Source organism: Diospyros lotus, chromosome 1, assembly GCF_014633365.1.
Source record: "Diospyros lotus cultivar Yz01 chromosome 1, ASM1463336v1, whole genome shotgun sequence".
Classification (NCBI taxonomy): Eukaryota; Viridiplantae; Streptophyta; class Magnoliopsida; order Ericales; family Ebenaceae; genus Diospyros; species Diospyros lotus.
Genome location: NC_068338.1, coordinates 19836146 through 19848424, shown reverse-complemented (window position 1 = coordinate 19848424; position 12279 = coordinate 19836146). Strand labels below are relative to the sequence as shown.

The window sequence follows — 12279 nt, the reverse complement described above, 5'->3', positions numbered from 1 at the left end:
AATAATGAATGTTATAAAATAATCAATTTTCGCTGAGCAGCTGAAAAAGGCTTTTCAGTGCACAGATTGGCCTTTTAAGCCAATTTGTCTAGTGACTATCAAACTCCAATAAAATAATGAATGCTATATTATAAACAATATATATAGGAGTATGGATCTAGAGAATATATTTAAAAAAAAAAGGTTGATCTTTGTTGGCGATTGTGAAAATCGCCTGCAATTTTATTACTTTGCCAGTGATTTTTTAACTACCGGCAATATTTTTCCCGGCGGTTTAAGAACCGCCGAGAAAAGTAAAAACTTTGCTGGCGATTTTTTAAAACTGCCGAAAAAGACTATTTACCGGCGGTTTAGAAATACCACTGATAAATAGTCTTTTCCGGCGGTTGAAGCTTTTCTGACTCAGGTATTTTCGGCGATTATAATTACTGCCGGTAAAACTTTTATTGGCAGTTTTTTTTACTTTTTCCAGCGATTTTTTCACCGTCGAAAAAAATCGAAACTCTTGTAGTGGATGGTCGGCAGTGGTTTTTCTTTGGGTCTGAGTTATTCATGCTTTCGTATACTGCTTTATTGATGCTCCTATTTGCTATATGCTTGCTGAGTCTTATGGCTCACTTTTGCTTATTTTGCCATTCCAGGAGAAAGGAAAATAATTATTTGAGGCGAGTTCTGAATAAATATGTATAGAGATGTCTCGGCGTCAAAGATCCATGGGTGTAGTTTTGAGGGTATAAGTAAAGGGTTTCATGTTGTATCTAAAGTTAGTGCCCTTGTATATTTTAAAATGTTTATTTTTGAAAGTGTATGAGTGGTAAGCCCTAGATGAATGATGTAATATTTGTTATGGCTCCTTTGATAGAGAGCAAATATGGAAATGATGTCTTGTATATGTATCCATCTTGAATGCACCTTCTCTCGAATTTCCTATACTAGCGGGTAATTCGGGAGCGGACCTAACAAATAATAATATAAACTTTCAAGGTAAATTATTTGCAAGAAATATAGTCTAGAACAAAATGTATAGTGACATATAAATAAATTCAAACTTACATATTATGTCAAAAAAAATCTCTAACTTAAATAGTACAGTAATCCATAAAAGAATTTAATGTCTCAACAATGCTTACCTTAAAGCATAAAAAATAAATTAAACAGTAGAAACTAAACTTCTACCATATTTTCCTCTTCTTTACTAGAGTTTAAAGTTACTTGAGGCGTTTGAATATGACTATATAATAAATGATCCTTTTAGTGAGGGTTAAAATTATTTTCATGCATGAGTGATACAGATATGAGACTCTTCAGGTCCTAACATCACCATATGATTTAAGAAAGAGTACATTTTCATACATGGTTGATCGAAATCTAATACTACTAGGTGATACAAACAAGGGGGTATATCAATTTTATTTATCACATTATATAATTTTGATAAGTTAGGATCGAGATGAGATCACCTATTCATACATAAGTAATGCAAACCTAATATCGTCATTTGATATAAGGGGTACACCAATTTTATTTATTATCAACCCTTTCATATGATTCTTCCATCTCGAAATGATATAAATCTTGCACAACATAAATTTTAAGATTTTAGAAGAAATCATTCACCTTGATTCACTTAACTCTATATAACTTGCTTATTTGATATTCGTACTAGCCTTAAAATGACATTCTTGATTATCAAATTTCCTCAAATTATTTTCTAAATTTTTTTATTTTTTTCTATTTTCCCTATTATTCTTTTTTTTTCTATTTTACCTTTTTATTCTTTTATTTTCTATTTTTCTCTTAGGGCGTGTTTGATAGCCAATTTTTTCCATAAAAAAGGCAATTTTTTCACCCAATTTTCTACTTGTGCATTGTTTGATAGCCATTTTTTTTTATAAGGAAATCATTTTTCTTGCAATGGTCACGTGAGGCTATTTTTCTTCAAATCATGAAAATCAAATTCATTGAGGAGGGGGAGATGAAATTTTCTAAGCAATTGAAAACAGGGGGTGGGTGGCGGCTGGGGGATGAGGGAGAAGGGCAGGTGGGTGGGGAGGGTTTACAAATTACTTATATTTTGTATTTTTAATAATTAATAAATATAAATATATAAAAATAAAAAAATATTCTATATAAATGATTTCTTTGAAAACAAAAAAAAAATTTGTAGTTTTATTTCTTTGAGAAAATAATTTAATTAATTTAAAATACATTATTATTTTATTTTTTTTGTACAAAATTTAATTTTTTTCAATACATTTTTATCATTGAATTCCATGAAAAATGATCATATTCTATGAAAAATATTACCAATCAAATACCAAAAGATAGAAAATAACATCATTTTTCAGGTAAAAAATTATATCAATCAAATAGATTAAATTTCTAATTTTCAGGAATTCATTTTCTTTCTACTCAAATTTCACCCCTACAATCAAACGCACCCTTATTGACATGCACCCATCTCACATGTGTCTCCACCACATGGATATATATGCTTCATGCACCCAAAGCCTTTCACCTTTAATTATCTTTTTCAGCAATTTTTTTGCCATGAACTGTCACTATAAATTCTTTGACCACCATTTTCTTCTCATTTTATTTTTTCTTCTCTACCATTTCATACTCTCAATTCCTCGAAACAACCATTGGAGGCCAAAAATACCATAGACCAGCCAAAAGCACCTTGAAACACCTCCAAAACCTCCCTTATAACCACCACTCAACTCTTCAAAACCACCATAATAGTAACCCTTTATCAATGTACCTTAAAAACTCTCAAAAACTGATTGATTTTTGGTTTAATTTCTTTAAAAATTTTAACCAAAATTCTTGAATTTATAACCAAACTTGAAGCCTTATCGCCCTAGAGCCGAGATCTGCTGTTTCCAGTGGTTGTCCCCTTTCCTATCCACCCAATGAAAATCAGTCACATCACCAATTTTTAAACAGTGATTTTTTTAAAAAAGTTATAAAATCAAACAAAAAAATTATAAATGACATATATATTAATTATATATGTATTATTATTTGATTTTATAATTTTTTTTTTTAAAAATCACTATTTGAGAATAGATGATGTGGTTGATTTTTATTAAGTGGACAAAAAAAGAGAACCACTAGGGACAGTAAATCTTAGCTCATCGTTCTATGGTCAGTTGTAGGACCATCATTACTCTATGTTCTAGCCCTTCTTGAGATGCCACAGTAATTAGAGGTGACAATGCCCTAATGTAGTGTTTACACGGTTAAATTTTGCAAAATTGCACTTTTCTCTTCTATTTATTACACAAGCCCTACTAGATTTTTATTTATTACATTTTGACCCTTTTAATATATAAATATTACAATTTGTTCCCTCAAAAATTAGAATTTTTTTTCTAAGTCCTCAACATATTTCAATTTTTTATTTTCAATTAAGTCTCTTAATCATTACCTTATCTTATCTTGGTAATGATTATCATCCAAGATTTTTTTCTTAATTTTCTAAATAGTATTAAATATTGATAATTTTTTTGTTATTATTTTATTGTATATATATATATATATATTCCTTAATACCTTGTTGATCAATTGACCTTATAATTCATCTCATAATTCTTTTTGAGATTTATTTTTAATTTCTCCCTAAATAAGAAAAAGGATTTTTTATCTCCAAAAATTTTGGGATATTACATATTCAATATTAAAAATAGAAGATTTCATATATATAATAAAATTGATTTTAGTTTTAAATATTCATCAATATTTCCTATTCAATAAAATGTATCACCAATAAAAATCACATCATATCACATGACGTAGTCGTCATTTATTTATGATGTATCTAAGGAAACCACAATAATTAGTAATCAACAACCAATATTGATCATAAATATCTCAATGAGGAGTATAGTCATAGATCTAACAATGTACAAGTGGACCTAATAATTTTCTTGGGATCTATTCCCAAGTACTTGACAAGGCGTCTCGCGATCAAATTATACCAATCTTTTCTCCTTCTGTTGAGTACCTAAAATTTGCAACAATGTATAAGTAGCCAAACTTTAGTTGTCAAAGTAACTTTGGATTTCCTCAATGGTTCCAAGAAAATTTATAATCACATGATAGCACCATCGATAGGTTTTCCAAAACAATTTCTATAAATACATGTTCTCAATTTGTTTTCAAGTCTATAATTCATTGTCAATTACACAACTCGTAGAAGGGTAGCACTTCATGTTTTGTGTGTGCTTGGGACTTACTGAGCTTTCAAGCTCACAGTTGGATCTTTATCATTTTCCAATTTGCAATGAGGAGATTGATAATATTAAAGCATCATAGGAGGGGATTTGATTGCATACTGTTATCTTTGAGTCATTTAAGCTTGTGGTAATGTATGAATAATATATTTTAATGGTTTGCACAAATTGATTAGGGATGTGATACCTTTATGTTTTATGAAGTTTATTAGAGTGGTTAAACATATTTGGGTTTAACTCATGAGATTTGGGAGTTAAATCACATTTTGAGACATGTATATAATTTAACTCAAGGTTCAAAGGTGTGAAATATGTGGAAGTGATTTTCTAGTTTGTGCATAGACAAAGAAGTCTATGAATCATCTGAATAATGTTAAAGTGGCTTCTAAAAAAGATAAAAAGAAAAGTTTAGAGGTGATTATAGCGACATCTGGTGAACCTAGTAACAGTTAAATTATAATGGGAAACTAGTCGATTGATGGAAGAGGAAACGTTCGAAGAAGTTTTTCAACCTTGTTGACTTGATTTTTGTTTGTCTTTAAATTGTAGCTTATTGAAAGACCCTTCTAGTGGAGATGGATAAGATTTGAGAAATTATTTGACAAGTCAAATGGTGTAGAATTTTTAGCACTTAATAGAGCTAGGAAGGGTTTTAAGAGGAGAAAAGTTCATAAATCTTGGGTTAAGGTTTAAGAGGTCTAATAATTAAATTATGACCTGATGTCATAAGAGAGTTGCCACATAGGAAGTCCAATAAATATTGGGCTATTTTGAGGATTGTTAATCCACAATTAAAGGATGAATTAAGTTCAATTCCCACACCTCAAAATAAACATATTCTCCCTCATTTTAATTGGATTGGAAAATTTTGGATGAGAATTTGCAAAGTACTTGTCTCAGACATACACTATTAATTGGGTGCTAAGTGAAGCCATGGGATTTCCCAAGATAAAGATTTCGCTGTGAAATTCGGCCGAAAAGTGTTGAATATAGGAAGATGAATATTATAAGGAAAATTACATGCAATATCTCTAAGATTTCAGAAAATTACAAAAATACTTCTAATGCTTGAAAAAATATAGTGAATACCCTTAAGATTCAATGCTATGTTTTAATTTTTCCTTGTTATTTGTTAAGCTCAATTAAATATTAAAAAAATTCATCTCAAAATTCGTTTGAAATTTCCTTCTCAAATTTTAGATAGAAAAAATTTGTCTAAAAACTTCATTTCAATTTTTGTGACAAGTATTTTTTTGACGGTTTGAAATTTGTCTCAAAATTCGTTTCAAATTAAAAATTTATCTCAAAATCTGTCTCAATTGAAAATTTACCTCAAAATTCGTTTTAAATAGAATGTTTTCTTGTAGTAGTATAGATCGTTACTCTACTTATATTATGACATTACTCGAGTAACATAACTCACACATCTTAAAATTTTGAAATTTCTAGCTATTGGGTTGCATTTAATGTAGTATGAAATTGCATTTAATGCACTCCGAACAAATCTTTAATATATTTCTTTTTAATATATCTTTGAGTTTTTTGAGATTACAGGTACTAACATGATTTGTTTACAACAATGAATGTTTTCTATCTAATTATATATAAGAAAATGATTGTCTTTTCACCTAAAGTGTTGAGAAGGCATATATAAAGCTCACATCAGTTTGCATGAAACGTGGAAGAAGATAATGAGAAACAAACTAAAAAGAACAAGAGCTCAAAAAGAAAAACCATCATTTTTATTCACAAAAACATAGACCAAGTGATTCATTCTTGTCTATGTGAAAACCTAGAGTGTCATCTTCTCTGTATTGAACTTATTTCAAGGACTCCAAGTATTGAGAGTATTTTTTGAAGCCTGGAGTGTCCTCTTCTCTATATTGAATTTAAATCAAAGGACTCCTAGCATTGAGAGCATTTTTCTCAAGTTGTATTTCATTCTATTTAAAAGTTTTGTAAGCGGGTTGTTGCTTCGGCCCAATGAAAAAGCATTACAAGAGGGTTATTGCTTGAGCCCGTTAAAAAACACTATAAAATTATAACTAAGTTTGCCAAAAGTTAAAAAGTTTGTAAAGAGAATAGTACTTACTTCTCCAAAAAGCACTCGGTAGTTGATTTAGAAAATCCTTAACTGGAAATCAAGATAGTGGATATAGGCAGTTGGTCGAACCACTATAAACACCTATGTACAATTTTTTCTCTTTTTCGTGGATTTACTTTTGTGTTTATTTATTATATTATAATTTTAAGAGATAATTTTGAGGAGTTTAATTCACCCTTATTTTAAGGTAATATGTTTTTCAAAATGAATGTATGAATTATTATGAGTTTTACGGATAATTTACCTTTGTTTGACTAGAGATGGGACGAGGGTACCAAACTTGATTGATTTGTAATCATTAAAAATTGATGATTTGGTTGATATGTAGGTACTTTAAAGTTTTATTTTGGTTTAATGAAAATCTATTAATTTTTAAGTACTAAACATGTAATGACAAGTGATTTGTGTGTTCTAAGATGATATTTAATCATTAAGGGTCATGAGGAAAAGATTTAAGTGAAAATAAGATAAAAATTGAGTGTTTTTAGGGAAAAAATAGAGGGAAACAAGAATAAAGATAATTAATTTTGAAAAAAGTTCGATATGTTTCTAAACAAATACCAAGTTTCGAAACTTGTAGATCAATGTTTCAGAACTTGTTGGGAGATTAAAATCCCACCTTTTGGAACTATTTGTTTCAAAATAAAAATGGATTAGTTTCGAAGATGGGACTTATGAGTTATTAATTATTTAAAATAACCCATACTTTTTCATTTATTATTGAAAATAGACTGTATACTCTTTGGGCATTGGCCTTTAATTCCTTGGATACCACCAAATTAATCTCAGAACTTTTCCAAAATGGATACGACACCTTCTATTAATAATGAAATTAATTAAATCAGAATTAAGGTAAAACTAAATTAAATTAAGAGAAATTTATAGAAGAAGAAAAGAAGAGGAGAATTAGTCGATGGGTACCCAAACCCATCAGCTGGTGGTTGGTTGGAAGAGAAAGAGACAGAGACAGAGACCACAAAGATGAGAGACGGTGGTGGGAGATAAGATGAATGATGGCGATTGAGCAGATTGGTAGAGATTGTAATGTGGCCTCAAAGGAAGGGAAGGGAAGGGAAGGGAAGGGAAAGAAGAGTAAGATTGCGATGCGATGGAGCAAGCAGAGAGGCGAGCTTAGAGAGGAAAGAGAAGTCCACTAATTAATGAAAAGAGGTAATGAGAGCGAGTAGTAAGACGATGGGTGTGTGGGTGGGTCTTCACTAGGGATAGGGATGGCAATGGGGAGGAGGGAAGGATAAGATAAATGCCAACTTCGACAGCTAAAAAGTTTGCGGCCGACCACGTCTGGTTATTATGGCAACAATAAGCGCAGCTGTGGCGGCACGGCACGGAGGGAAAGAACGATGGGGATGGTGGCCAACTTTAATTTTATTTTTAATATAAAAATAATTATTTAATTAACATCAACTTTCATTCACACAAACATAAATATAAATGATCTATATCCTAACATAATTATCGAGACAATAAAAACATAATTATTTTTAAAATCAAATTGAGAGAACGGATAAACACTGAATTGCGTGAGTGAGCATATAATTAAGGGTGATATAAATGCCGTTCTTTTTATATATATATATATATATTAATATTTGGATGGCTGAAACTGATATAGACTAAAACTCTTCTAAATCTGCCCCCTATTACTTCTATCTTTATTTGTGATTACAAAATAGATACATATTTTAAATATTTTTTTAATATTGTAAAACAAGTTTAAAATGTTTTTAAAATTACAAAATCGAGCCCAAAACATTTTCAAAAATATGAAAATGGGCCAAAAACAATTTTTTTTAAAACTTTTCTTGACATTTCAAGGTAAAAAACATTTCAAAAACTCCAAAATGACACCATTTCGGTATTTTCGTGCATTACAAGTTTAATCGCCTAATTTTTCAAATAATAGATTTGTTGCCAAAAACTTAAAATAGTAGTTTTAAGCACTAATATTTAAAAAAAAAAAAAAACAGAGAACTCCACAATTAACACTCTTTGTCAATTCAATTTTTTATTTTTTTTTGCGCGATAATAATTCTACAAATAGAAATATTTAATATACTTTAAAGTTAAGAACTGTTAGTAAGAAGGCACACAACTTTTGCTTGAATTTCAGATTTTTTTCCTAAAGTTTAATTTGATGAATTTATCATTAATCTTTGAACAGTGTTATATTGCCATTAAAGTTTTTGTCAAGGTCACATCATAAGACAACAACATTACATTGTAACAGATAAGATAATAACATTACATTGTAACATATTCTGACTACTTGTATGAATAAATCTTTCAAATTTCAAGGCAATAAAAAAGTTTCATATCTTATAAAATAATAGAGGGATGCTACCCAAACTCTCTTTTAACATTATCATTTTACCACTTTCTCTTATACTACTGCCACATCACCATCAAATGAGATTCCTTCTTCATGAGTTAACAACGTGATATATACATATATTAAGAGTATTTAAGAGGGATATGATTTGACATCTCTCTTCCCTGAGTCATTGCAATGGACACCAATGGCTCTGCTCATGGGCGTGCAAGGAAAGGCTTGAAGGTCAACACCAACCCAATGAACTGTATCAGGTTTAATACGAAGAAGACCAGCTGATCACCTGTGCCCAATACTCCACGCAGGGAAAAAAAAGAAAGAAAGAAGAAAAGAGCACAGAGAATAAAATATAAGAAACAGGTAAAAAACAATGATAATGTGTATTAGACAATTTTACACAAGAATATACATCTATGAATGCCTCAGGTCGTGTTAAATTTTTCTGGGAAAGTGGTATGTGAGCCTATCTAATGGAATATCAAAAAGCTGCAAACTTGTATTACTGCAAGGACAAGATTCTATCCCAATTTTTGACCCGTGAGATCAAGTGAATTCTGTCTAGAGACCATGTCTACTGCTACTGAATTCAGTGGTGCATCTAAGGCACCTGTTACAGTACCTATCATTAAAGAGAACAAGGCTACAAATCCAATCGAGGAATCGTAGAATATTCAAACAGCCTATAGGCTAAATGGTAAAAATTATTTGAAATGGTCTTAGTTGGTTCGCACGTTCTTGAAAGGAAGAGGCAAGTCATTCACTTGCTCTGGGCCTAAGAAAGGGAATCCTAAATTTGAGGCTTGGGATGAAGAAAACTATGGTAATGTCTTGGTTATGAAATTTAATACTTCCGGAAATAAGTGACACTGTCATGTTTCTAAACACAACTCAAGAGATTTGGTATGCTATTAAGCAAACATACTCTAAAGTCCGAGATGTAACGTAGATTTATGAGATTAAAATGAAATTTTTTAGCTACAAAGCAGGGAAATCAATCAATCATAGAATACTCCAATCTCTTGCAAACTTTATGGAATGAGATGGATTATTATTAATGTATCAAGATGACTTGCAATGAGGATTTAGCTCTTCTAAAAAGGTTTGTTGAAAAAGACAGAATTTATGAATTTCTTACTAGACTAAATACTGAGCATGATGTAGTAAGAGTATAAATACTTGGTAAAGAAGACTTGTCATCCCTAAATGAAACTCTAGGTATTGTTCATGCTTAGGAAGGAAGGAGAGGACTTATGCTTGAGACTTTTATGGTAGATAGTTTAGCTCTACTGACAAGAAGAGTGAACCTATGACAACCCAATTCTGAACAAGTAGGTGAGGTTAAAAGGACACCAAATGGGTCTCGGTCAAATAAGGATCTATTGTGGTGTACTTATTGTAAAAAGACTAGACATATCATAGAAAAATGTTGGAAGTTACATAATAAACCTCAAGCTGAGAACAAAGTGGCATAAAGCAAACAAAAAAGATAGGAGTAGGCATATGTGGCAAACACTCAACAATCTCGGGAACGAGATTCTCCAGAATCACTAACCAAATTTAATAAGAAAGAAATTACAAAGCTAAGATAGTTACCTGGGTCCCTAGAGAATCCAATTGGATTAGGTACCTATACTTTAACCTTTTCACGTATTCCTTCCTTCTTTCATGCTCTAAAACACCCTATCGGGCGTTTGGATTATTGATTCAAGGGGCACAAATCACATGACCTATTCCTCCTAGAAGTTTATTTCATATACTCCCAGTCCTAGTAATAGAAAGATAACTATAGTTGATGGCACAATAACTATGACGGTCGGCCAAGGAGATGTTTACATCAATAACTCTTATATTAAGAAATGTCCTGCATGTACCTAAGTTGTTCACTAACCTTGTCTTGATCCAAAAACTCATCACAGACTAACTGTAGGGTGATTTTCCATCCTTATTATGAAATTTAGGAACATGACACAAGAATGATAGGGCATGCTAGAGAGAAGGATGGTCTCTACTATCTTAAGGAACCCAGTGGACAGAAGGATAGGACAGCTAAGTTCTCTCCATTATCTTTTCTGACTAAGTCCTCAAAGTCACGAAAAGAAAGTGTTGACTTTGCAATTACTATGGGATAAGTTCCTTAGTGGGCAAAGTGATGGGATAAGTGGTTGGAATTGGAATTTGAATTTGATATTTTATCTTCAAATCCATCAACATTTTGATTTTAAAAAGGGATATATTTGTGTGATATATATTTAGATACAAGAACAAAGCAGATAAAGGGCTACATAACTCTCTCACGTTCACAGCCTTCTCTATTATTCATACACCATCTTCGGCATACGAACAAAGGGTGGACAAAAGAGAGGGAACTTTTATAGCTTTATTCACAAAAGGTTGTCAGACAAATTGTGAATCGATTCTTCCACCTCAATTCAAGTATATATATACATTCTAAATGTTGTTTTATCAGATTTAAACATAAATAATTTGGTTACAGCACTTACGTTTTGGTCATTCATATATTCTTAGATTGATGTATCATTTATTGTTCAAATGATTAGTTGGAGAGGACTTTCAATGTGATATATGTGAACTTGCAAAGCATAAAAGAACATCCTTTCCAATTAGTATAAAAATAAGTTCTTCTCCATTTTCTTTTATCCATAGTGACATATATATGGGGTCCCTCTCCTATTTCTAACATCATTAGGGCTTGGTGGTTTGTGTCTCTTATTGACGATTGTACTCGTGTCACTTGGGTTTATCTTTTGAAAAATAAATCTAAAGTGAGTTCCATATTTCTAGTTTTCTATAATATGATGAGAACTCAATTCAATGTTGACATTAAAAGAATTATTTCTGATAATGCCAAGGACTATTTCAATTAATCCCTTTCTTCCTATTTTCAAACAAGAGGTATAATCTATGAATTCTCTTATGGTAATACCCCACAACAAAATGAGGTGGTCAAGAGCAAGAATTGTCTATCTTCTTACTATTGCAAGAGCCCTTCTATTTCAAAACATGTTTCAAAACAGTATTGGGGGAAGCTATTTTAACTGCTACTTATCTTATAAACAGGTTGCCTTTGAGAAACCTTAATTCCCAAAACCCACTTAAACTCTTTTCTCAATTTTTTCCACAGTTTTCAATCTCTAGCGGCCTTATTTCTAGAGTGTTTCGGTGTGTAACGTTTCTTCATTTACACTCTCAACACAGAGGAAAACTTGATCCTAGAGCTCTTAAATATATTTTGGTGGGATATTCATATACTCAAAAAGGTTATAAGTGCTTCCATTCACCAACCAAGAAGTTCTTTGTATCAACAGATGTTACATTTGCTGAACAAAATCAATATTTTACTTAGCCTTCTCTTTAGGGGGAGACCTCAGTACTTGAAGATAAGGACAAAGACCTATTCCTTCTTGAGTTTCCATCCTCATCAACTCCCTTTGTTCCACTCTTACAAACTGTTGTTCCACCTTCACAACTTGCATCTAATAATTAGTTCAAGACCTAAGAATTGATATAGGAAGGTCCAACCCGAGAGCCTACCCACCGTCCACTTCAAGTATACTCAAGAAGAAAGG

At 31.3% G+C, this 12279-nt stretch overlaps 1 protein-coding gene across 9 annotated transcripts in view; it reads right to left on the bottom strand.

The window, feature by feature from the left end:
* Positions 1-8609: 8609 nt before the first annotated feature.
* LOC127798213 (probable peptide/nitrate transporter At3g43790) overlaps positions 8610-12279 on the bottom strand; it is a 94958-nt gene continuing 91288 nt past the window's right edge. For 5 of the 9 annotated variants that reach the window (XM_052331667.1, XM_052331606.1, XM_052331675.1 and 2 more), the window contains one exon: positions 8610-8987. In XM_052331667.1, coding sequence (XP_052187627.1) covers positions 8890-8987 — 98 coding nt within the window. In that variant the 3' untranslated portion in view covers positions 8610-8889. The remainder of the gene's footprint in view (positions 8988-12279) is intronic. The other 4 variants (XM_052331645.1, XM_052331617.1, XM_052331634.1 and 1 more) reach the window with 2 other exon arrangements.